General features: G+C 50.2%; 7 protein-coding genes across 7 annotated transcripts; 4 read left to right on the top strand and 3 right to left on the bottom strand.

The window, feature by feature from the left end:
• Positions 1-977: 977 nt before the first annotated feature.
• BKA67DRAFT_533660 (uncharacterized protein) lies at positions 978-1,664 on the top strand (the record flags this gene model as incomplete). The annotated part of the gene is made up of 2 exons (XM_046099734.1): positions 978-1,083; positions 1,144-1,664. The coding sequence occupies 2 exons, from the start codon at positions 978-980 to the stop codon at positions 1,662-1,664; spliced, it is 627 nt and encodes a 208-aa protein (XP_045962741.1).
• Positions 1,665-1,779: 115 nt separating this feature from the next.
• Positions 1,780-2,878, bottom strand: BKA67DRAFT_533659 (glutathione S-transferase; the record flags this gene model as incomplete). The annotated part of the gene is made up of 2 exons (XM_046099733.1): positions 1,780-1,941; positions 1,997-2,878. 2 exons carry the CDS (start codon positions 2,876-2,878, stop codon positions 1,780-1,782), a joined length of 1,044 nt encoding a protein of 347 aa, XP_045962740.1.
• A 2,314-nt stretch (positions 2,879-5,192) lies between these two features.
• BKA67DRAFT_656694 (uncharacterized protein) lies at positions 5,193-6,090 on the top strand (the record flags this gene model as incomplete). The annotated part of the gene is made up of 4 exons (XM_046106981.1): positions 5,193-5,241; positions 5,291-5,585; positions 5,641-5,947; positions 6,001-6,090. The coding sequence occupies 4 exons, from the start codon at positions 5,193-5,195 to the stop codon at positions 6,088-6,090; spliced, it is 741 nt and encodes a 246-aa protein (XP_045962739.1).
• A 1,335-nt stretch (positions 6,091-7,425) lies between these two features.
• BKA67DRAFT_591452 (alkaline-phosphatase-like protein) lies at positions 7,426-10,097 on the bottom strand (the record flags this gene model as incomplete). Its single annotated transcript, XM_046104718.1, has 3 exons — positions 7,426-9,893; positions 10,004-10,007; positions 10,068-10,097. The coding sequence occupies 3 exons, from the start codon at positions 10,095-10,097 to the stop codon at positions 7,426-7,428; spliced, it is 2,502 nt and encodes an 833-aa protein (XP_045962738.1).
• Positions 10,098-15,393: 5,296 nt separating this feature from the next.
• On the top strand, positions 15,394-16,686 carry BKA67DRAFT_689627 (kinase-like domain-containing protein). Its single transcript, XM_046109111.1, has 2 exons — positions 15,394-15,896; positions 15,948-16,686. Exons 1-2 carry the CDS (start codon positions 15,399-15,401, stop codon positions 16,620-16,622), a joined length of 1,173 nt encoding a protein of 390 aa, XP_045962737.1. The 5' UTR covers positions 15,394-15,398; the 3' UTR covers positions 16,623-16,686.
• Positions 16,687-18,299: 1,613 nt separating this feature from the next.
• BKA67DRAFT_215053 (uncharacterized protein) lies at positions 18,300-19,834 on the bottom strand. The gene is made up of 2 exons (XM_046095527.1): positions 19,029-19,834; positions 18,300-18,976 (listed from the first exon to the last, which is right to left on the bottom strand). The coding sequence occupies exons 1-2, from the start codon at positions 19,593-19,595 to the stop codon at positions 18,524-18,526; spliced, it is 1,020 nt and encodes a 339-aa protein (XP_045962736.1). The 5' UTR covers positions 19,596-19,834; the 3' UTR covers positions 18,300-18,523.
• A 162-nt stretch (positions 19,835-19,996) lies between these two features.
• On the top strand, positions 19,997-21,332 carry BKA67DRAFT_558197 (glutathione S-transferase). Its single transcript, XM_046102312.1, has 4 exons — positions 19,997-20,308; positions 20,364-20,517; positions 20,585-20,699; positions 20,759-21,332. Exons 1-4 carry the CDS (start codon positions 20,196-20,198, stop codon positions 21,115-21,117), a joined length of 741 nt encoding a protein of 246 aa, XP_045962735.1. The 5' UTR covers positions 19,997-20,195; the 3' UTR covers positions 21,118-21,332.
• The last annotated feature ends 398 nt before the right edge of the window (positions 21,333-21,730 follow it).

Genomic DNA, 21,730 nt, shown 5'->3' with positions numbered 1-21,730 from the left:
GACCTGTCATGACGGCATATGTTTAACACCTAACGCTAGGGGATGCGGTCACAGTAAGCCCCGGGATGGGGAAATGCCTCGTATCTGCCATAACCGCGTCAAGCGGACCGCCAAGCGCACTGCTGATCTCAGCCTTTCTCACCGCGACAAGCGGCTCAAATAGGATGTCAAAATAAGCATTGATTTGGTTTCAGAAAGACCCTTACACATGTGATGTCTAAATACGAGGTTTTCCATGCGATCCCACGGCGAATTGCCCGTTTGCAACCTATGGCAAATCGTCTCCCACATTCCACTCCATCTGTGTCACTGCATATACGAAGCAACGTGACCCAAGAACATCGCAAATGCCGCACTTAAGGTATAGACCGCTGCAGCTTTGGTCGCTAGCGTTACTGGTTGCTGACTAGTACGTACATGACGAGGAGGACCTGACGCGATAAACCCAGCGGCCTCGCACGACAGCAAAACCGCGAGCCGGGCTTCTGGACCGGTGCAGGATCTATCCTCGGGGACGCCATGGTATATCTTCTCGAGGTGGGTGGAGAGAGTATAGGCGCTGCAGAAACAATGCGGTCGGTACTTTTTATGCGGGGGCTCCTGAGACCCAAGGTCCTTTTGATCTCGGCTCCCCGCATGAGGTGACACTTTTGTTGCCTTTAGTGGCCTGGAGGTGCTGCTCCCTCAGCAGATTTGGCAAGATCGCCACCGGCAGCCCACCAAAAGCCACCCGTCATAGCCGTGCTTTTAACGTAGCGCCCTTTCCAACCTCCAAGGAAAACCTCCATGAATGACATAAGTATCTTCAGCTCCCTCAAGGTTTACAATTGAGTTCTCTCCTGAGCTCCGTATCCCATCTTCCAACCTCATATTTTCACAGTCGCCCATTCCAACCGCTGCTTCCTAGCGTGACTTGATCTGTGAAACATCATCTGCAGCCATCTTCCACCAGTAGTATCATCTCACATCACATAATAATGCTCTCCGCGTTGCTGTTAGCGTCCGCTGCGGCGGTGTCAGCCTACAACGCCACTGGGCCCTATGGAGTACACATCACTGGAAAAGAAGACTCGGCAGTCGATGGTGAGTTGTTTTGTTTTGCTCCTGCGAGACTCAGTCATGATCGATACTGACGGATGTTAGGATATGCTGGTGCTTGTCATGCAGGTGCCGCGATCGAGGGGCTCTGTTTCATCGATGGTGCACTGAACGGAAATGAGACCTACCAGCAATTCTACTTCAACGCATCCGGCTACGACTTCGAGACTGGAGCCCCGTCCTCTTACGGTTGGCTCGAGTGGGAACTGCAGTTCACTAGCGGCGAGAACGGCGAGATCGGCACAGCGCCCTCGGCGCTACAGATCTTCCTGAACCTGGGTTCCAATGTCAACACGGCGCTCTTCTACCCCGGCATCGACGAGTATACCAGCTTGCAAAAGGCCGACGACGGTACTCTCTTCATCTCGGGAGGTGTCGATGACAGCAGCTTCAACTCGACATACCCCAACCCTACTACCTACCTGGGGAACTTGACCAATTGGCACCTCTGCTACCAGTACACTGGAGGTTACTACTACCAATCCATCGCCTGGGTCACCACGCAGCCGCCGCACAACCCCTCGTGCGTACCAGTCGACTTGACTCTGGAGCAGATCACCTATTAATTGCATTTCATGACATTCGACGCACGACGGAACGTTCAATCTGGGAATGATGGGCGCATGACGCAGCGAGCTTTACTTATAGGATAGCATAGCCAAATTAATGTAATTTCGGGACTTATTGCCCGTACAACTCCTTCTCTTTCGCCAACACTGCCGGGTGCTTGATGCTTCCCGGCTTTAAACTGTTGAAGTCCAAGCTTACCCGCTCTTCGACATTGGGATATGGCCCCATCGGAGTAATGGCCAAAGGATTAATTTTGTCGTGACTCTTGGTATACTGCAACGTATCAGCATCGGTCAATACACGAGGCCCCTCAGCGCACATTACTCACATTTTCCTTGATGTGTTTGAAATCGGTTGTTTCCTTGAAGCCCTTGACGTTCCAGTACAAGTTCTTAAGCCACTCATGGATGACTGGATAGTTTCCGCGTATCGTCCCCAAGTCGCACTTGAAGTGCTGCACATAGACAGTATCGAAGCGAATGACTGTTGCATACGCGCGGATGTCCAGCTCCGTCAGCTCCGTCCCGAGCACATATGGCCCGCCGTTCTCGTGGATGATACGTTCCAGCTTGTTGAGCGCAGCAAAGACCACGGGGACATTCTCGTCGTATGTCTCCTGGTCCGTCGCAAACCCAGCTTTATACACCCCCGAGTTGAGGTCGCGCTGCATCCACTCGCCAACCTCGTCGATCTTGGATCTCAGGGGTTCTGGGTAGAGCGTAAGCGTCCTCCCGGCACTTCCTTCTGGTAGCAGCTCGTCGAAGCCTGTCTGCATCCATCGCAGCAACTCTGCACTCTCGTTATTCACGATGGTGTGCTCCTTGGTATCCCAGAGAAGCGGGACGCTGTATCGACCCTTGTAGTCCTTGTCAGCTTTGAAATACACCTCGTGCAGGTACCCTGAGCCGAACAGCTTGTCCTCCGTCGCGCCCTCGTACACGTCGTTGGGTCCCTGGGCGCCCGGGAATTGCCAGCCGGGCCAGCCCTTGTCGTCGCCTTTGGGGTAAGGCTTGACGACTGAAATGGGAATGGCATCTTGTAAGCCCTTGAGGTGTCGGACCAGATTTGCACGGTGGGCGAAGGGGCAGAAGAGCCCAATGTACAGGTGATAGCGCCCCGCTTCCGGGGTGAAGCGTGACTCGGGTCCGACAACGCCGTGCCAGGAGTCTTGAGGCCCGGCATGGACCGGCTTTTCCGTGTGGGGGCCCATTGCGCAGAGTGAGTAAGAATTAACCTTGGAGAGGCTGGCCCTTAAAGATTGGTCTACCGGATGTTGCGTGCAAGAGTTGGGTCGTTTTGGGGCACACCAACCGTCTGATCACTTCGCTGCCACAACCAGATGAATGAGGGAGGACAGATGTAACTCACCTTCCTAACCCAGCTGGCGTTGCCCCGCAGCCTGGCGCTGTAATCGACCACCACAACGCACTTGGCGGGGTAAATCAGCCCTGTAGTACTCAGCTTGAATTTAACATATTTTGGGGTTCTGGCACTTTCAATCACAACACCCAGCATGGACACCATCTTCCTCAATGACCATTAATGTGACAGAACGGTCCGGAGGAGTAGACCCAGAGTAACCCGGCGGCCGCTCGGTAAGAGGCTCTGCATAATTACGTGCAGCAATATCGCGGCCATAGCTCTGCTAAGGCACCTGTGGTACGCCCTACCGAATTGTCTCTTCAGGCCCAAGGTAGGCATGCTGAATAGCTCACGCCTTCATTGTTACAGCAAGTCGATATCAAGCTACCACGACTATTCGACCTCTGAGAGCTTTCCTGCCATAGGCAAAAATTCACCGTCCCCGTGCTATCCAAGGCCGAAGAAGCAGTCCTTCTCATTTGTACTCCTCGGTCCATTTTGCGCGTCAAGTTGACTGCTCATATCTACCCATCAGCTCACATCACCATCAAGTCAAAGTGGCTTGGACTTCATATTCAATCCAACACTCAGTGGTAGTCACCACATAACAGTGACCGCATCATCAGCTGCACTTTATCAGCAATGAGTGAAGCTCCGCTGGCAGACTCTTCCAACGAAGGCGCGTCATCAGCGGCCGCCACGAACAATGAGCTGTCCTTAAACAGCGACAACGAAACAGCCTCACCCACTCGCCAAAACGAGACACTCACCGCCCCCTTCGAGTTCCATTGTTTTTTTCAAACTCCCCAAGGAGATCCAGCTCATGATATGGGATGAATGGCGATGTGATACTCTGCCCATACGACACTATTTCTTCTTGGAGAATGCTGGACGGTTCTATGTCGCCCTAGACCAACTCGCATGCTGATGACGAGGATGTCCCCATCGACCTTGCGGAGTACAAGATTCGGTTCAAGAATGCAATTGGAACTGTGCCTACTGATGGTACGAAAGCGTCATACGACAACAAGACATTCCAAATTTGAAGCCAGATCTCTTGACCTATCTGATTGGCAGGGCTTTCGTCTCCCGACGATGCCCGCTCTCGGCGAGCTGTGGAAGCACTGCGGTTACGCCACACACGTGAGGTTGAACCCGGCTTATGCCAGGGTCAATTTCAAGAACCATGTGTTCTTTGTTGACAACATCAACCACAGATATCCCGGACGCACACGCTTCTCACACCGTCAAATCGGTGCCCGCCTGCCGAAGGAGCTCAACATTGAGCACTGGACATGTCGATTGAAAAGTTGGCATTTTATACGGGAGGTGATCAATGAGATGAACTTGATCACGGAGTCCTCAGCAAAATGCAATCTCTGAAAGCGGTCTTCATAATCAACCGTTGCGACCATGCAAGATTCAGAGCGGAGTGGCCTGACGTTGACCAGTTTGGGTTTGTCGACTCAGCAGCTGTGACAAACTACCCTTCCCCATTTGGTTGGCCATCACGATCACAATTGCTGGAACCAGAAGAGAATTACACGAAAGACATCATTAAATGGTACTGCCAAAGCGACGTCCAGGTCAAGATCGTGTTCGATGCGTTGTACGCAAGTTCCTGAGTCCCTACACTGAGGCATGTATGCATCTTGCGGCGGTGGTGGATTAACACTCGAGTTCGTCGTACGCATGAGCAATTGAACTACCACAACAACCGGGGGCGGGGCGGGGGATTTGTTTTGGTGTTGAATTCATGCCAGAGGGAAGAGATGGGAAATCAATCCTCCCACAATCGCATGTTTAGTGCCATGCCATTTCGTTGTCCGGTGAGGAATGATAAAGAACTGATTTGTCAGTCAAAGAGTTGCGCCAGAAGTGGTTGGATTGTGTGATCAGGAAGCTTAAGTGGTTGGCTAACTCTACCTCGCGTCATTGCGGGGGAATTAATAATCCAGCCCAGCCGACCCGATTGGCTGTCCTGACTTCACATCACCAATTCGCATTGTGTCCAGGTCATATCCTCCTGCCTATATTAATGCTTGAAACTGCTGAGACTGTTCAAATCAGTTCTTTATCATTCCTCGGCTTTTTCAAATAATTGATTCGTCCGGGCCCAAGAAACTTATCTCATAAACCAACGTTGACCTTTCGAATCCATCATGGCATCAAAATTCTATGCCGTTGTGATTGGTGCTGGCCCCGGAACAGGTAAGTCTAATACGATACGGCTTTTGAGAATCTTCTAATCATTTGCTAGGCCGTGCAGCAGCGATTCGCTTCTCCAAGGCGTATCCAGTGGTCCTGCTCTCTAGGTCGTCAAAGAGCTACGAAGCAACAGTCAAGGAGATCAACGACGCTGGTGGCAAAGCTATCGGCATTGATGCAGATGCAAGTAGTATCGAGTCGCTTAAAGCTGCATTTGAGACCATCAAAAAGGATTTGCCGGACTACAAACTGGCTGCAGCTGTTTTCAACCCATCTGCCCGGCCAGCGCCGAAGCCCTTCGCAGAGGTTCAGCCAGAGGAGCTCGAGTCTAGCATCGATGCCAACATGTATGGTGAACCTTTGAAATCTCTCCTCGAACGTTTGGTGCTGACCGGTCGATAGTCGAGGATTCTTCAACTTCGCCCAGAAGACTCTGCCGCTCCTTGAGGAGGCTGTTCCCACGTCCAAGTACCCTCCTACCCTGATCGTGACGGGCGCGACCGCATCGGTCAGGGGCTCTCCCCGGTTCTCGGCGTTTGCAGCAGGCAAATGGGCCAAGCGGGCCCTCACGCAGTCGATTGCCCGCGAGTACCAGCCGAAGGGCGTCCATGTAGCGCATGCCGTCATTGACGGTGTCATCGACATTGCCAGGACCAAGTCTTACGAGGTCAATGGCGGAGTCGAGGACGGGAAGATTGCTCCTGATTCCGTGAGTTTAATCCTCTCATCAACCTGATGGTCGCAGCGCTGACATATTTGCAGATTGCAGAGACGTATTGGAATTTACACACGCAGCACAGGTCTGGGCTCACTTGGGAAGTCGATATCAGGCCATTTGTTGAGAAGTGGTAAGACTCCTCGGACAGTCATGTCACTGTGTTTGGGTGACAATGGGGCGACTCGCCCTACCAGTCATGGTAGCACCATGTGGTAGTAATTACACTTTCGTCGTAGTAACAGAAGCGTTCAAGTTTGCAACTCTTTATATTACAGTATGAGACGGAATATGCGTCCTCGTCGCTGATCGGCGGTCTCATCTCCTATTAGATGTTCGGTCCGCACTGGGACAAGCGTAACTAGCGCGAGCCCCAATCCTGTAGCCCTCCCGAAGAACAAAGTCTATCCCATGCGCACGAACCACAAGGATTTGCAGAAAACCCTCGCTCCTTTCAAGATGTCTTGTTGAATCTGCCTCTTCTCGTCCGGAGGCTTACCCGCCATCTTGGCTCAGGTCTCCTTCCAAGGTGTAGGAGGAATGACCAAGACCAGGACCGGACACCCTGCCTCTCTAGCTATCCGCAGAACCTCGTCCATAATTGTAGTCTAGCAAACATCCGGAGGCCCCAACACCGCCTCCTAGCAAGCCCTATGAGGAGGAACCTCTCGAGGGTCTAGGCACCCGCACGTTCGGAATCCTCAAATTCCCCAGCTCAGAAATTCGTCCCTCGGCTCCCTCCTCTCAACGTCGAAGAGACGACGCACCGCCTCGTGCGTCTCCTCGTCGGCCTTCCAGACGTTAGACTCGAACTCCCACTCGGGGTTTGCGACGCATCAGATCGGGACGGACTAGGCTGGTGCTGCAGCACGAGAGACAAATATCCTCTTACCTCCTTTTGCGTGGCGCCGGGTCGCCCTCGTCACGGGGTGTGGTGCGACTTCAGCCGTGCGCACGCTGCTCGGCCGAGAAGCCGTCCTGCCGGGTGAACCGGATGCCGTCGGCGTCGGTGGCTCAGTGGTCTTCGGGCTCGGGGCTGGTCTCCCCCTTTGTTGCTCAAAGGCATGTGGGCTTGGGCTTGGTGCTCTGACCTGCCAGATCGGTCGCCTAGGACAGGTGACTGTGTCGTTTCTTATTGTTGAGAAGTGTTGGTTGAGAGTTGTCGGGATTGAAATCTTGCAGCTTGGAATGTTAGATGTGACGTTTTCTCCAGGGTCGGTGTCTAGCAGCGCATTGGCCAATGCGGCATAGCTCCGAGAGTTGAACAGTCATAGCTATAGACCATCATGGTGGTTTATAGCTGAGCATGGGTCAAAACAGGGACAGCCAATTGAAAAAGTGGGGTACCAATAGACTATGATCGGTTCCGTTGGCAGCTACATTGTGAGCGTTTTCAACGTCGTCGAGTTGCAGCGAGCCAAACCCTTGCCAGTATTTCTTAGGATAATTATTCAAGTTTTTATTTATACAAGTTACGGATCATATTGCCACCGCCGCCGGTTTTCTTCAACCCACCACCTCGTCACCAACGCGGCCTCCTCGACCCACTCGGCCCTCTCGGCCCCGTGCATGACTTTCACGCCCGTCAGCAGCTTCTTGTAGCTGTGCGCCTCCAGGGGCTTCTTCTCGTAGGGATCCATGTCCAGGTCTGTGAACCGCCAGGCGGCGTCCGCCGCGATCGGCACAACCAACCGCCAGCGGGGCTGACGAGCGTCCCGGACCGACACCATGGTGCCGCCGGGGTTCGACACGGTGAACTGCCAGTCGCCCTGTCCGCTCTGTGAAACCTTGTTCATCGGTCTCAGCAGCGACTGGCCCTCGTAGTTCCGCACCAGGTCCTGTGCTGCGCGGCCCTCGGGCTCGGACAGCGACTTGGTTTCCAGGAGGAGATCCAGCACCGTGGGGAGGATCTGGGACGAGATGACGGCGTCGGTTATGTCGATATGCGGGAGTTTCGGGTGGTGGAACAGCAGCGGCACGCGGAAGTTGCCCACATTTGGGTTCTCGTAGGGCGTGATGGCGTCGTCCTCCGGCAGGGATATCCCGTGGTCGCCGACGAGAACGAGCAGGGTCTCGTCGGTGACGCCTTGCTCGTCCATGATGTCCATTATCTTGCTGATCCATCGGTCCACGTACCCTATCGCATCCAGGTATGCCGAAAGGTCGTCGAGGCTTCTCTTGCTACTGCTGGCCTTGGCAGCATCGGCTGCGGCGGCGGCGGGTGTCTTGAACGGGTGGTGACTCGTGCTTGTGAGATGCGTCAGGAACAGTCGCTCGTCGTTCTTGTTTGCCGTGGAGAACGCGTCCCGCACGTATTCCTCCAGGACCACCTCCGGCATGCCGTAGTAATTGATGTCGGGAGCATCCTCGGGACCGAACTTGGCGTCGGGGCTCTTGAGGTACTCCTTTGTGATGAACGTCTCGTTGGTATATCCGGTCTTGGGCATGAGGGCGCTCTGCTTGTCGTACTCCCCGGTGACAGACTGCATAAACAAGGACTTCCAGTTGAAGGATGTGAAATCCGTGCCGTCGGTACGATTGCCGTGATCGAGCAGGTTGAAGGCCTCAAAGATCTGCGCCAGACACGGCTGGTAGACATGATGTGACACCTCCGAGTCAAAATCGACAGTCATTGGAGCAATGCCACAAAGAGTCCCGACCAGACTCTTCAGCGTATATGATGCAGTCGTGAAGGCGTTGTGGGCTCGAATACTGCCGCCGGTCGTTCGGGGTTGTTGGGTAGTATTAGTTGGGATGCCCGCAAGGAATCTTGCAGTGTTTGTCAGGTTTGCCAACTTCTCAACCTCCTCGGTCGTCAATTTTTTGTCAGAGTGTGCTTCCGCCAAGCGGTTCCGGATGCTAGTGGCATTCAGGATAGGGAAGACGTCGCTCCTCGTGCTCTCAAGAACGAGAAGGACCACATGTCGGATCTTGATGTCTGCAATCTGCTTCTGTAGTGCAGGGTACAGTTCGTTATCCAAGTTGGAGACTTTGAGTGGATCGGCGCTTGAATTGTAGTGCTGACCGCCCTCGGTGTACCAGTCCTCAAAGCCCGGAACCTGGACTTCCTTGGGCAGCCAGGAGAGCTGTACTGGGTCGGTCAGGGCAGTAGAGTTGAGGAACCCTCCATCGCTCGCCAAGCTTTCGAAGCTGTTGGCATGGGACCCTGGGAGATCGTTCAACTGCGCCGACGAGTGTGAGGGTTCCGTGAACGGCGTCAACGGTAGCGTCCAGCTCAGCGAGCTCAGCCTCTGGTCGTCGGAGTGGACAAAAGCCAAGGCCATCTGTAGTAGCAGTACGAGCCCGATTGCAATGCGGAAAATTGTGGTTCCGCTGAAATTTGATCCGTCTCGGTCGATGAACTCATCTCCGTCTTCCAACGAGATGATCTTCTCGTACCTGTTACAAGAGCGATGCTTTGCGAGTTCGAGCACGAGATTAAAGAGCTCGGTGACCACATCGACGGCCGCTCCTGCTACGTCGAAATAGATCCTGCGTGCAAACCAGCTCGGCAGGAGCAGGCTGACCAATACCACTGCGAAGGTTTTAAATCCTGCTGAAAACATCATTTTAGAGCCGGAAGAGTCATTGAGAACGCCGATGTGCTGCCAGTGGATCTCCGAGCCGGTAACCAGGAAGACGGAAATTGTAGCAGCGGCCATCAGCAGGAGGGCCGATGCGGCGAGGAAGGCAACTGCGGTAACGCCATAACGAAGGCGCTGTGAGGAGGGGTTGATCTTGGAAAATAGGAAGCGGAGGGATAGAAGAAACAGCAAGTCTTGCGCATAAAATGAAGCGCTCCAGATGATGGTCTCGAAAGTCGAGATGGCACTCGAATGCGAATAGATGCGGAATGTCTTGGCGGCGAGAATGGAGGTAGCAATTATGGCGAAGACGAAATTCCTACCATCAAAAGGCATTTGCAGCCTCCTGTGGTGTTCTGCAGTCATTGTGAAATATGAAATCTAGGGTGTATGTAGTCCATGCCGCCATGCTTGCCATCTAGGAAGATAATTGTACTATCGAGCTCATAATCACTCGCGTGCTCACGCTCCTATCTCGTAATAGTTTGATCCAGAGGCATGGAAGCGTCTCGGGATACGAGCAAACTAACCTTAAAAAGAAGCTTAGCGTGCAACGCCATCGTGTGCAGGCTCCTTCTGGGTGACATATTTTTGTCACAGCGGGGACTTGCGCCCCAGAAAATCAATTTATAGCTCGTATGGCTGTCATATCTTCTGAAATGAGAAATATCCACATACTTGGCCTGCCCAATAGCGTTGACCAGGCGGCATCATTTCGAGACGGTTTCGGCACTAGGTGATCCCGGCGCTGTGGACCGCCCTGTCAATCTTAAGCATATTTGATCCACACCCTTGCGGCTGGAAATTTCCCCAGCAGGGCGCCCTATCACAATGCTGGTCCTTCTTTTTCTTGGCTGGTGCCTACCCAGCGAGTACATACGCATGCGGTCGCAATCCTCCTTCTTGGTCTTAGGTCAGATCTCACCCAGCCAGTCTCACTCGCTGCACTTCAGGTGGTCACGCGACCAAGCCATTTGGAGACAAACGGCCCAACAGGGAACCAAGAACGGGAAGGAGTTACATACATCATGGCGCTCCCGGATTGAACCACGAGCTGCGTCTGCCAAGAAGGCAGACACGTTTTGAGTGGTCCAAATTCAGCGACCATCTAAAAAAAAAAAAAGAGGAAGAAGAAGAAGAAAGCATGACCACCTCTGAACAGCGAGCCCACCCCACAAATCCTTTCGGTATTGAACGCTTGAATCTGACTCAAATGCGATAATTACCATCCGTCCGCAGCAGAACAGAATCACATCATATCCAAGCCACCCGGCGCAGATGCTCCTTCGCTCCTTCTCGCAACCATTTTCCAAGGCTAAAAACAATCCTTTGAGAATACATGACGACATATACATATGTTACAATGATCCAACCTGTCCGCCAGCGTATCGTCGTCACAAATCCATACGGTAGCTGCAGGACACATTTTCCCATTGACCTGTTCTTGTCAGGACTCTTGAACCAGGCTTGGCGGCATTCTGCTGGCAACGTTTCTCGTCAAAACTTGCGATACTGGTCCCCGTGTGACAGGCACCATGGTCAAAATCTTACTGCCTTCTCTTCACCGGCCCGTCTACCCACGCTTAGGCTGGCTGGTAAGTGCCCCAAGTAGCTGTGCGGGCGACAGCAAAACTCCACCGGGTATTTCGATCTCCACCTACGACAGAGCACTGGACGCTCCTCTTCCTGTGCGCAATGCTAAAACCTCTTGTGAATGCCGTCTACGACACAGGAGTTCCACACCTTCCCCTACCGACGACCTTAGATTGCCACCTGACCTTCTGACAGCCTGAATGGCCTCCTCGGTAAAACTTCTCTGACGATGAGCAACTTGTCTTCCGAAGCGAACGTCCAAACTGGCGCATTGCAAGGAGATGGATCCAAAAAGCGCAACTGGGAGGGACTCGTGTGCCGGCTTTCCACGCCTGTGACCAACCCACGCTTTGAGCAACCCGGTATTCCGCTGCCTCTGGGAAAACTGAATAGTAGTTCGCCCTATTTCTAACCCCACAAACAAAGTTGTATTACCACCATGGTCTCAAGAGATTCGACATCAAGTAAGTATGAGATGGATCAACCTACGGATCCGTATACGTCGCCTGAAACGTAATTGCAAGACCCAAAGTGTGATACGATTTGACATTTCCCCGGTATCGCTGATGCTCCATATACAGTTAGCTTCTCCGGAAACAACCGGTCATTCTCTGTCATACCTCTCCCTGTATCTACAGTTTCAACTTTGGCAAAGCAGCCGCCTCGTGCGCGCCTTCGATTCTTTCAACCATCTCCGAACTCCGCTAGTAACAAGCTTAAACCGACGAGGCGGTCGAGATATAGACTCAGTAATCAGTCTATACCTGTCCATACCGAATTCCTAACGCTTATATCGAACACAACGGTCAGGGCTTCCCTTGAAGGACGTCTTACAAATCTACCGCATTTCCGCCGCAAAATATCGAGAACAACAAGTTAGATTCGTTCCCGATCTTATGCTAGTAGATCTAATGACTGCGTATTTATGTTATGTGTTCATTCTTGTCCCATCTAAGTGCTCATGTCCGTAATCGTAGAGTTTTGTAGCCATTTCAAACCGATGTCCAGGTCAGGTTATCAGAAATCAAAGTGAATGCGAAGCAGTGATCGAATATGCGCACATAAACTTAATCGCTGTGCGTTAACTACCAAGCGACCGGAGTTGATTCAGGGGAGCCATGCTACGTGGTTGCTGGCAGTAAAAACCTTCACTCACGCCAAGACTTTTCCTGGGTGTTTGCATCATGGCCAACTTTCAACCACGCCCGATTCATTCAAACAGACTCACTGCTTGCCCGTGATCATGGCTCTCACGCAAAAGAGACCATGTTATCTTGATTGCGCCGCCCTCGCCTTTGAAAAGTAACGCCCCTAGCCCACAGGCCTTGGGTGCAACCTCTGAAAGTCAGGCAGCACTGGCAGGGGTTGAGAGGTGGAGTCCAGCCCCTTATGCGAGCGATGCATACCTGCTGTCTAAGTTACAGTCTGTGCTCGCACGTTTTATGCATGTGCGCACCATGAGCAAATATGGGGTAGGAGCGGCGATAGTTTGCGAGACACTGCTTGACCGTGAAGGCGGCGAATTAAACTTGCTGGCGCACTCAGCCGAAACAACACAGCATCACGACCTTGTGCAACTGATAAGAGTACATTACGGTGGCAAGAGACACGCGCGAGCATCCGCGGCGCATCACGTAACAAGATGTTGCAAGTAAAGAGGGTTGCATTCGCTGAGAAAAGACATTATAAGCTGTGAACGACATTCTGTGTGATACCTGTAACATCTTTTGATTCTGGTGTCTGGCAATGTGACATCCCGTACATAGTACGGCACGTATTATTATATCAGGCCCAAGATACCCACACCTCTTATAGTACCAACTCTAATTCGTACAATGGCAATCTAATGCGCGCTAGTTAACCAACTTGTGGGTCTATAGCGGTGTTGGCGCCGATCCATCCGGTTACGGGGTGAACATTTGATTAGAGAAGAGAGAAAAGAAATAGTGGGTAGTTTTTGATAATTGTAGGCTACGAGGTTAATTCAATACCCGTGACGGACTTTACGAAGGTACTAGACTCATGCTGGAGCAGTAAAATCGATGGAACTGCACCGCATTGTCAGGTTTCACACAACCTTCTCAAGAACTTATCAAATGGATTGGCGATGTGCTCAATTGAGGTTGATGGAAATTACAGTACCGATACATGCATGTTGTAAGTAGACCATGAAAGAGACCGAGCATGAACACAGGCGTATCCCGATGGGTTTGACCATAATTGACGACAAACTGTTGTCTTTAGCTAGAAGGCTGAGGTAGGCGGCGTGGTGTTCTGACGACTTCTGCGAAAAAGAATTTCACACCGATGCCACTCCAAGCCAATACCTCCCAGAATTTACGACTAAATTCTTCCGCGAGGGCTTTGCGCTTCAGATTTTGACGCTGCTATATCCCCTGAATTGTCCTTGTTTCCCACGAGCACCAACACTGTACTTGCAGCTATTTCTGGAATGGCAGCACACTTGATCAATGTCTCTCTTCTTGAATCAGTCTCAAACTTGGCTGATTATGAGAAATGACCATTGTGACACGATGCTATACACAAAAGACCGATTCACCACTCTCCTCGACCCATTTGTTCAGCAATGCTGTGAATTCCTCTCGACCTGCCGTATCTAGTATTTCTGCCAAACATGGTCCACCATATATGTCTATTTCTGTTCTCTATGAGTCTTAAATGCTCGGGTCATAGTACAACTATGTTAATGTACGTTTAACAGTTCAGATCAGAAAATCTAACGTATTTCACGAAACAGCTCATACCCATTCGTATGGCTAGTGTAGTCTTACCAACTTCACTATAATCCAGCATCCCCGGCCTGTGAAGTGGCGGATCATCCCCCATGACAATCGGAACTATGGACGAATGGCAGATTCGTCATGCGTCAACTTTTCTTCACAGTATCGGTTGTATTTGCATGAGAATCGCAGAAATTGGGAAGACAAGGCGGCTACAAGGTCTGTATATTGAGCGGTACAATCTGGTGGTGCGCAATCGATGACGCCGGATTAGACGGCCGCAAGCAACTATATAAGTTTGGCAGGTCGGCAGCTTGGATCTGATCGAGAGAGCTTTCTCTATGACTGTATTCAACGTATGAGGATGGCCTCGTATGACATATCCTCGATGGGCTCCTGGTAAGAATGCGGATGAAGATGACGGATCGAGGTGGCAGATTCCCTGCGATCATCTAAGCATGAGTAGTAAGCCTTGATTCAGGCAAGCAGTTTTGGGTATCCCACATTACACAATGAGTATGTACATTTGGTGATGGATGCTTCTATCCATCATCAGGGTGTGGGCCACCCGAGGTGGGTTGGCCATGATTGTTTATCCCTCCACCCCAAATTTTCCAGCCCCCAAAGTTGGTTCGATACGATAGAGTATGCTATATGACTGTACGACAACATACCAAACATGATATGTGAGTGGGAACCAAAAATTGCTCCATGTTTGCGCCATGGGATCCATTACGTATTGTGTAATGGGCTCTAAACAAAAAAGAAACTTCTATGCCCGCTGCGGCGTTTTCAAAAATGATTCTTGTTGCCGGACCCATTCCTCAACTGTAACTCTCTCTACAGCTGTCTGTAGCTAATGACGTTAAGCTGGTTTCCCATTGTAGAGAGAAGTACATACTTTGGTAGATGTTACAACATAAATTTCAAGTCGCCTTGAGACGGAATGATCTTGATTTATACGCGATAAGACGCCTCCTAGAACTAGCTAAAATTTCCGGCAGATCGCTATTTGAAACGCATGCACTACCTGCGTGGCATTTCTCGCGCAACAAACAGGTCAAGCGAGTGAAAGGTGTGAAAGTGGCACGCAGAATTGATCTTAACTCGATCTAGGTTGCCCTGTATCGTAAAAGATACTCTGATTCATTGAAAACCCTCTTGAGAGCTTGATGATGATGTAGTCGCTCACATTCATTTTAATGCTGCCACCTAATTTGCATTTTGTTTTTGGAGATTTGGACGGTTCTATAAGCTATTTTTGAGATTATCTGTTGGTGCTATTTGTCCATATGTACTATCCGCTCTTTTAGCAAATTAGCACAGCAAAAAAGTGACATTTTGCCATTACGAACCAGCTTTGTATGAAAGGCCATAGAAGTTCACTTCTCGCCTGGATGAAAACAGCGTGTGCTCAATGTAACTGGTGCCTGAGTGCTGGTCATAGCGTCTCCCGCTTGCCTACAAATACATGGTTTCTGGCATTGCTCTCCATGGCCATCTCAACATCTCATCACCTTCGCCGCCATGTCGTCAATGTCGCCACAAATTAATTCCCTCAACTGGAGCACAACTGAGTTTGACGGGGATCTTGTGCATGAAGCCATCCAGAAAACGGACTGGGCTAAGCTCTGCGAGCTAGCCTCGCAACAAAATAACGGGCTGTCATGCGTACCGCTCGACAAAATCACTAATGGGTTACACAACCTTGTTCGATTGCTCGAGTTTTCGAACCAGACTCGATGGGTTGCCCGGATCAGTCTGTATAAATCTGTTGCAGAATCGATGAAGCTGCGCAGTGAGATAGCTGTGATGCAATTCATCAAAGACCGATCTGACCTTCCAGTGCCTGAGATTTTCGCATATGAAGTTGACGAGAACAATGCTATCGGTGTCCCCTTCATCCTGATGGAATTCATTCCAGGGAGTACCGCTATGGATGCCGCAGGTGGATATGAGAATCATAAAGGCCAGATCCCCTTGGCCCATCGCCAGAGCTTCTACCGCTCGGTCGCTGAGTGTCATGTCAGTAGGCGCTCATCTCAATACATCGTAGATTTACTAATGTCAAAACAGGTACGAATGACCGATTTGCGATTTTCTAAGATCGGAACCATTTTCAGAACTGAAAATGGCGAATACGATATTGGTCCATTCCCAGATATTGGCGGACCATTCAACACAACAACAGACTTCCTCAAGGCTTGGGCGGAACATGCCAGTTTTCCGCGTGGAAAAGATGAAATCTTACAGCTGATGAAAGGAGGACCAGCTGAACAAGTTCTTGGGGCTATCAATCAGTTCCCGTCTCAAGTCAAAGCCATGGCTAGTTATCTGTCGCGACATGGTCGTGGGCCATTCCCACTCTGTCATGCCGATTTCCTCCACAACAACATGGTCGTCAATGAATATTTTGAGGTCATTGCGATTATCGACTGGGAAGGTGCATGTACGTTACCTTGGGAGCTTGTATCGTTCCCGGCTTTCCTCAATGTCGTGCCCATCCACTTTGGCTCACCCGAGAGTTACAAAGAAGACGGCCTCCCCGCAGACGAGGAAGAAAGGCACCGATGTTATGAGCGACAAGACTATGTGCAGATGGTGCAAGCGCTCGAACAGAAGGATGATTTGCTCTCGAAGTGTCTCGTCAATGAAAAATATTTGGCTTTCGCCTACTCCATCACGTCTTATCAGAATGGGAAGTTGGGCTTCTATAACAATATCTTTAAGGAAGAGGACAGAGTAGATTGAGGCTACGGTTCAAACGCCTTGTCGCAGTCGCATCCACCCGTTTATAGATCAGCCAAAGATCAACGACATAAATGCATACGAATTGAATGGCAGAGAGCACTAAATGTTAAGCTACTGTAATATTAGATTTGTCGTTGAAACATGTAAGCCAGAGGCCGTTAGTCTGGAGATAGCTACACTCGCCCGCTTTTGGACCCGGACCTTTGAGCCTAGTCGGACTATGTTCAAGCGACAACCGTTGCCACACTGGCGTTTTCGTGGTTATTGCGCGTCACGTATCTGTATCCTATGGTTTGGAAAGGATTACATTCTTGGTTTTCGCCTTTCGATGGGCTTATGTTGATTGTTTTTTGATTGTTTTTACTCAGGCAGTACTGCTTGGAATATCCATTCGTCATTACGGAGGTATTGCATATAGATGATGGTTTTCGGCATGGCGATGTCCAAAACTGGAGGTTTTGGGATCAGAAAATGGCAGACCTTATGCTAAATTGAACGCCAAATTAGTCTTAGCGCATGACAGCGGCCCCACATCTTTCTGTCCGTTTTAAAACGGATTTTTAAAGCACATCCGTAACTACTTTTTGGGCGCTTCGTTAAACACCCTAGAGATGTGCATCTAAATATTAATATAAGCGCCTCAACTCAGCAGGAGGAGAGTCGTGGTAGTCACATTTCACCAATCCTTCGTCAGCTGTCCTTTCATACATTTGGCTTAGCCTCTGGATTGGGTCTCCCAATCGGGAGGCTAAGGATTCTGACTACGGCGATAATGCACAAACCAATGCACTTTTAGTCCATGGTACGAACACACTGACTCAACGCCAACCAGATCAGTGGTTTACACGCACCAGTACATGCTGCGTACTCGATTCTCGTCTCTTGGCAGTAGCTGGTCATGCTAATGGAGGTGCAACGGCTTCATCCGGGTTTACAACCCAATGAGGGTGAATATTCCACGATGTCTTGTCTCTACAAGTGCACAGTACTCTGGGCCGACGTTCAAGCATTCGACTAAGAAGCCGTCATACCAGGCGTTTGTCCTGATGTTGATTGCTGTCAAGCCGAACTCATCAAGTAATTAATGGTCTGAACATTCTCAATTCTATAACAATCATGCGGCCTGCGCTGCCTGGAACCATGCTGGTATCATCTAATCGCCTCATGAACAACTATATTCCAGGCGTAACTAGACAACATCGCTTCTCACCACATTTCGGAACCTGATTGTGACGCCGCTCTACAGCCCAGGTCTCACAAACGGCAATGGGAGGTCCCCTAAAGCGAAAGGTATGAATGCTAGGTTCAGCAGAAGTAAGCCGGCTACAATATCTGACCAACAATCGTATGCAAACATCCATGTACGATTCCGAAAAGGAATTTTGCATTCTGCGTCTTGGTTTGCCTGCAGCTCAGTTAGGGTGAACGAACGATGATAGGGTCGGGGTAAGGAGATCACAAGTCGTCTCACCAATGCCATGGCTTTAGGAATGAAGGCTCGCTCCCCTATTAACCAAAGCGCCCTTTTGAACCAATCGCGCTGATTCCCTGGCAGGCCTGGTGCATTATAAGCAGAGTATAACGGAAATAGTAGCGTTGCAGCCTGTACGGTCTTGATCATCGGATTTGGGCAAGGCTGCGCCGTGGCAGTTGAAAGTCCCGCAATATGGCTTGCGGCTGATGAACGAACGCCGTTGGCTGCATTCAGAATGGTGCGATATAACACCATAAACTCCTTGGTGTCTTGATATTGGTCATCCGGCTGGAGAAAATTGCTACTCCATAGCAAAAAGCTAGCAGTCATAATCAGGAGGGCCCTGTATTCATTTATGCGCATCGCGAGAATACCTGTACATGAAGAGATTCAGCAAAGTGTGAACTGTCCCGGTCTCTCGATTGTCTCAAATCTTACCGTCACTTGCGGTGTGCTCGATAGTATGATGGATGTCAGAAAGACCAATTCCGATGTCTACCACAGTGATATGACGGAATTGCTTTGAAATTATGGCAGGAAATGTCCCGAGGTCCCTGTAAATCTGTCTGACAAGTACCCGGAGCTTTTGGACGTCTAGTTTTCGTTTATGTTTCGAAGCATCCCTGAAAAGAACATCCATCTCGGGGATGAGCTTTCGTAGACGGAGCTTTGTGACGTCTAGGAGTAAAGAGGCTATATCTGGACCGCCAGTCGCCGACGATGCCAACGCTTTCCTGAGATCATCGCCCGAATCCAGGATCATCATCGCCCTGGGCAAAGGCGCTGTTTTGCTCCGGTAGGACATTTGCGAAAGCAGATTCAGCAGTCCATCGAGATGAATCTGCCATGTTTTGTCCCCTTGGTCAAGATTAACGGTCATCTGTCTCCAGTTTTAGCCCAACCGTGATAACACAAGGTAAGATGAAATGTACCTCGTATATTGCAAAGAAGAGCACTGGGGTGAAAAGCGCTGGTGAGGCCGGCCAGACTGCAAGAGCCTCCCTCAACTCTCGAGTAGCTAAGTAGTACTTGGCCAGCTGTGTCCGCCGCGCCTCGATAGTCTGTATCGGGTTGCGGAGGGTGGAAAAGCCGCTGCTGATCACATTTTGCACGAGGAGTGCTGCCTTCCTAGGACCATCTACAGTATGTCTATTGTCAAAGGGATACCTAGTTGAATTCGTAGGATGAGAAATTGCACGGATCATCGTCGAGTTACTAAGAATGAGTGTAGCGTCCACCGATGCCCAGGTTTGATGAAGGTCCTGTGGTTGTAACACAGATGGAACCACTGATATCCCAGAGACAGGCGATGAACCATCTTTATTAGCAGGTACGCTGCAGATTTCGGCGAGACTTGCTCGTCCCTTCGATACATCATAGCCGAGACAGATTCTGTTTGATTTCGCGCACCGTTGGCAGGTCGGTCGGGTTGTGTCGCATCGAATTCGTCTCAGCCTGCAAGTAGTGCAGCCTTTGCTAGCGTAACCAATATTGACCATAACTCTAATGGGCGTAGTTTTGACTGCATGAAGACAAAAAGTAAAGGTAGAAAGGGGGTGTTCGTCATCCTCCTACAGTGTTGATTTCCGATTCTTGTCATCAGGGCGGGAGCGCCGCCAACGGGAAGGATGGGAAGAAGTGCAATGTAATCCAAGGAGGGAAGCAATCTAATCCACTTCATGGTACAGTAGATAGGGACTTGGCGCTAGCGATCTCGCGAAACTACTGTACTGCAGCGTGCACGGCATGCTTGATCAATTTTGGGGTAAAAGCTGACATTTAAAGGACCCACACGGCTCTTATGGACACGCAAGTTTTGCAGTACACATGGCTCCACCCTTTCAACGCTAGCGTTTTCGCAACGCTAACGTCTTCGCAGCACTAGTATCTGCAACACCATGCTGCTAGGCTGAATAATCCGGTCTCGTCGATCGGTAAAGTGTCATCTGTTGGGCGGTATAGGGAGTTTGTGGCATTCGATGCTTGATATTTGTACGTAGATCCAGACAATAGACACTGTAAATTGGAACTCTCGCTATACAGCATATATATATATATATCCTCCCTCTCTTTGGTTATGCCGCACTTCATTCTCACATATGTGTAGACCCTGTCCTCTCGTTTCGTCCCATAGCTGTACTACAGTTCTCGCAACAATCATGACTCTCAAATCAATAGAACTCTGGGGCCATTGGGGAGCACCGAACCCATGGTAAGTATCCTAGCCCGTGCCAAAGCAGCTTGAGTAGAGAGCTTACTTCTCAAAGGAAAGTCGCTATGGTTCTTGAAGAACTGAAGTTACCGTATCACATTATGAAGCTGGAGCTCTCTGAGGTCAAGTCACAACCTTACTTGAAACTCAATCCTAATGGACGTCTGCCCACAATCGTAGACCCTAACACTGGCATCACTCTTTGGGAGGTATATCTCCCCGGTGGCATTAATGCCACTTCTCGCCACCGGGAATGAAGCTTACAGATATCAATAGTCGGGCGCTATCATCAGTTATCTGGTTGATCAGTACGACAAGAACGGCGAGATCTCTTTCAAGAATGCTCCCGAGAAATACTTGGTGCAGCAGTGGCTTGATTTTCAAATCTCGGGTAAGTGTGATCTCGTTGCCCGCTTTGAAAGATCTTGTTCGAGTCTGACGAGTTGAAAGGCCAAGGCCCTTACTACGGCCAAGCAGCATGGTTCGCCCGCTTCCACTCAGAGGAAATCCCCTCGGCTATTGACCGCTATGTGAACGAGATCGTTCGAGTCATTGGAGTCCTGGATGAAGCCCTTGGGAGAAATGATACTGGTTGGCTCGTCGGCGACAAGTGCACTTACGCTGACATAGCCTTTGTCACGTGGGCCGCCGTCGGTCAGGGTATCTTGAAGCAGTTGAACAAAGCAGAAGGACTCGAAAAGAAGTATACTAAGTACACGGCATGGATCAAAGTCTTGGAAAGTCGTAAAGCAGTTAAAGGAGTCTTGGAGCTCATGGCAAAAGGAAGAGCTGAACACGGCCTGCCATGATCAATCGAAACACAAAGATCACGTCAACTCATTCCATACGATAGGTCATTTTCCTTCAAGCGGCGCCTATTGGAGCCAAGTCATTCTGCGTAGCGTAGCAAGGTCAATATAGCCTCATGGAACGACATGGGATTCCGTCTCGGAAGAGAAGATTTGATTATCACAGGATGTTATGGAACAAGCAAACATCACGAAAAGTCAATGCTATAGAATAGAATGGATATCTGTTGAATTATATTGATTATAATAACACCGAGATGTCTCGGTGTTATGAACTGTTCTCTCTTTCCCCCTTCGTCTCTTATCTAGTGCCTCATATGTAGTGCATAGGATAGTAATACCAGTGGTAGAGAGGATATTCGTACGATTGTTCGTTATTGGTTCGACCGCGGGGCAAAGTAGTTCCTAGCCATGGTTAATAACCATGCACTTCGCCTATCTCACATTTGACTCGAAACCGAGTCCACGCCATCACGCTGTAGAAAATAAGCAGACCCATTCTTGACTTACTCATGCGTAGTTTGCTCCTTACGCAGCTTGGAAGAGCCTCTATTGATTCATCGCCCACTTCCGCTTTTTACACACTCTCAGGCTGTTTATCAGGAGTCACTCC

The sequence above is a fragment of the Truncatella angustata genome (genome assembly GCF_020726525.1).
Source record: "Truncatella angustata strain MPI-SDFR-AT-0073 chromosome Unknown BKA67scaffold_2, whole genome shotgun sequence".
NCBI classification, from domain to species: domain Eukaryota; kingdom Fungi; phylum Ascomycota; class Sordariomycetes; order Amphisphaeriales; family Sporocadaceae; genus Truncatella; species Truncatella angustata.
Note: the sequence above shows the minus strand (reverse complement) of the source record. Positions and strands in the feature narration are given on the sequence as shown.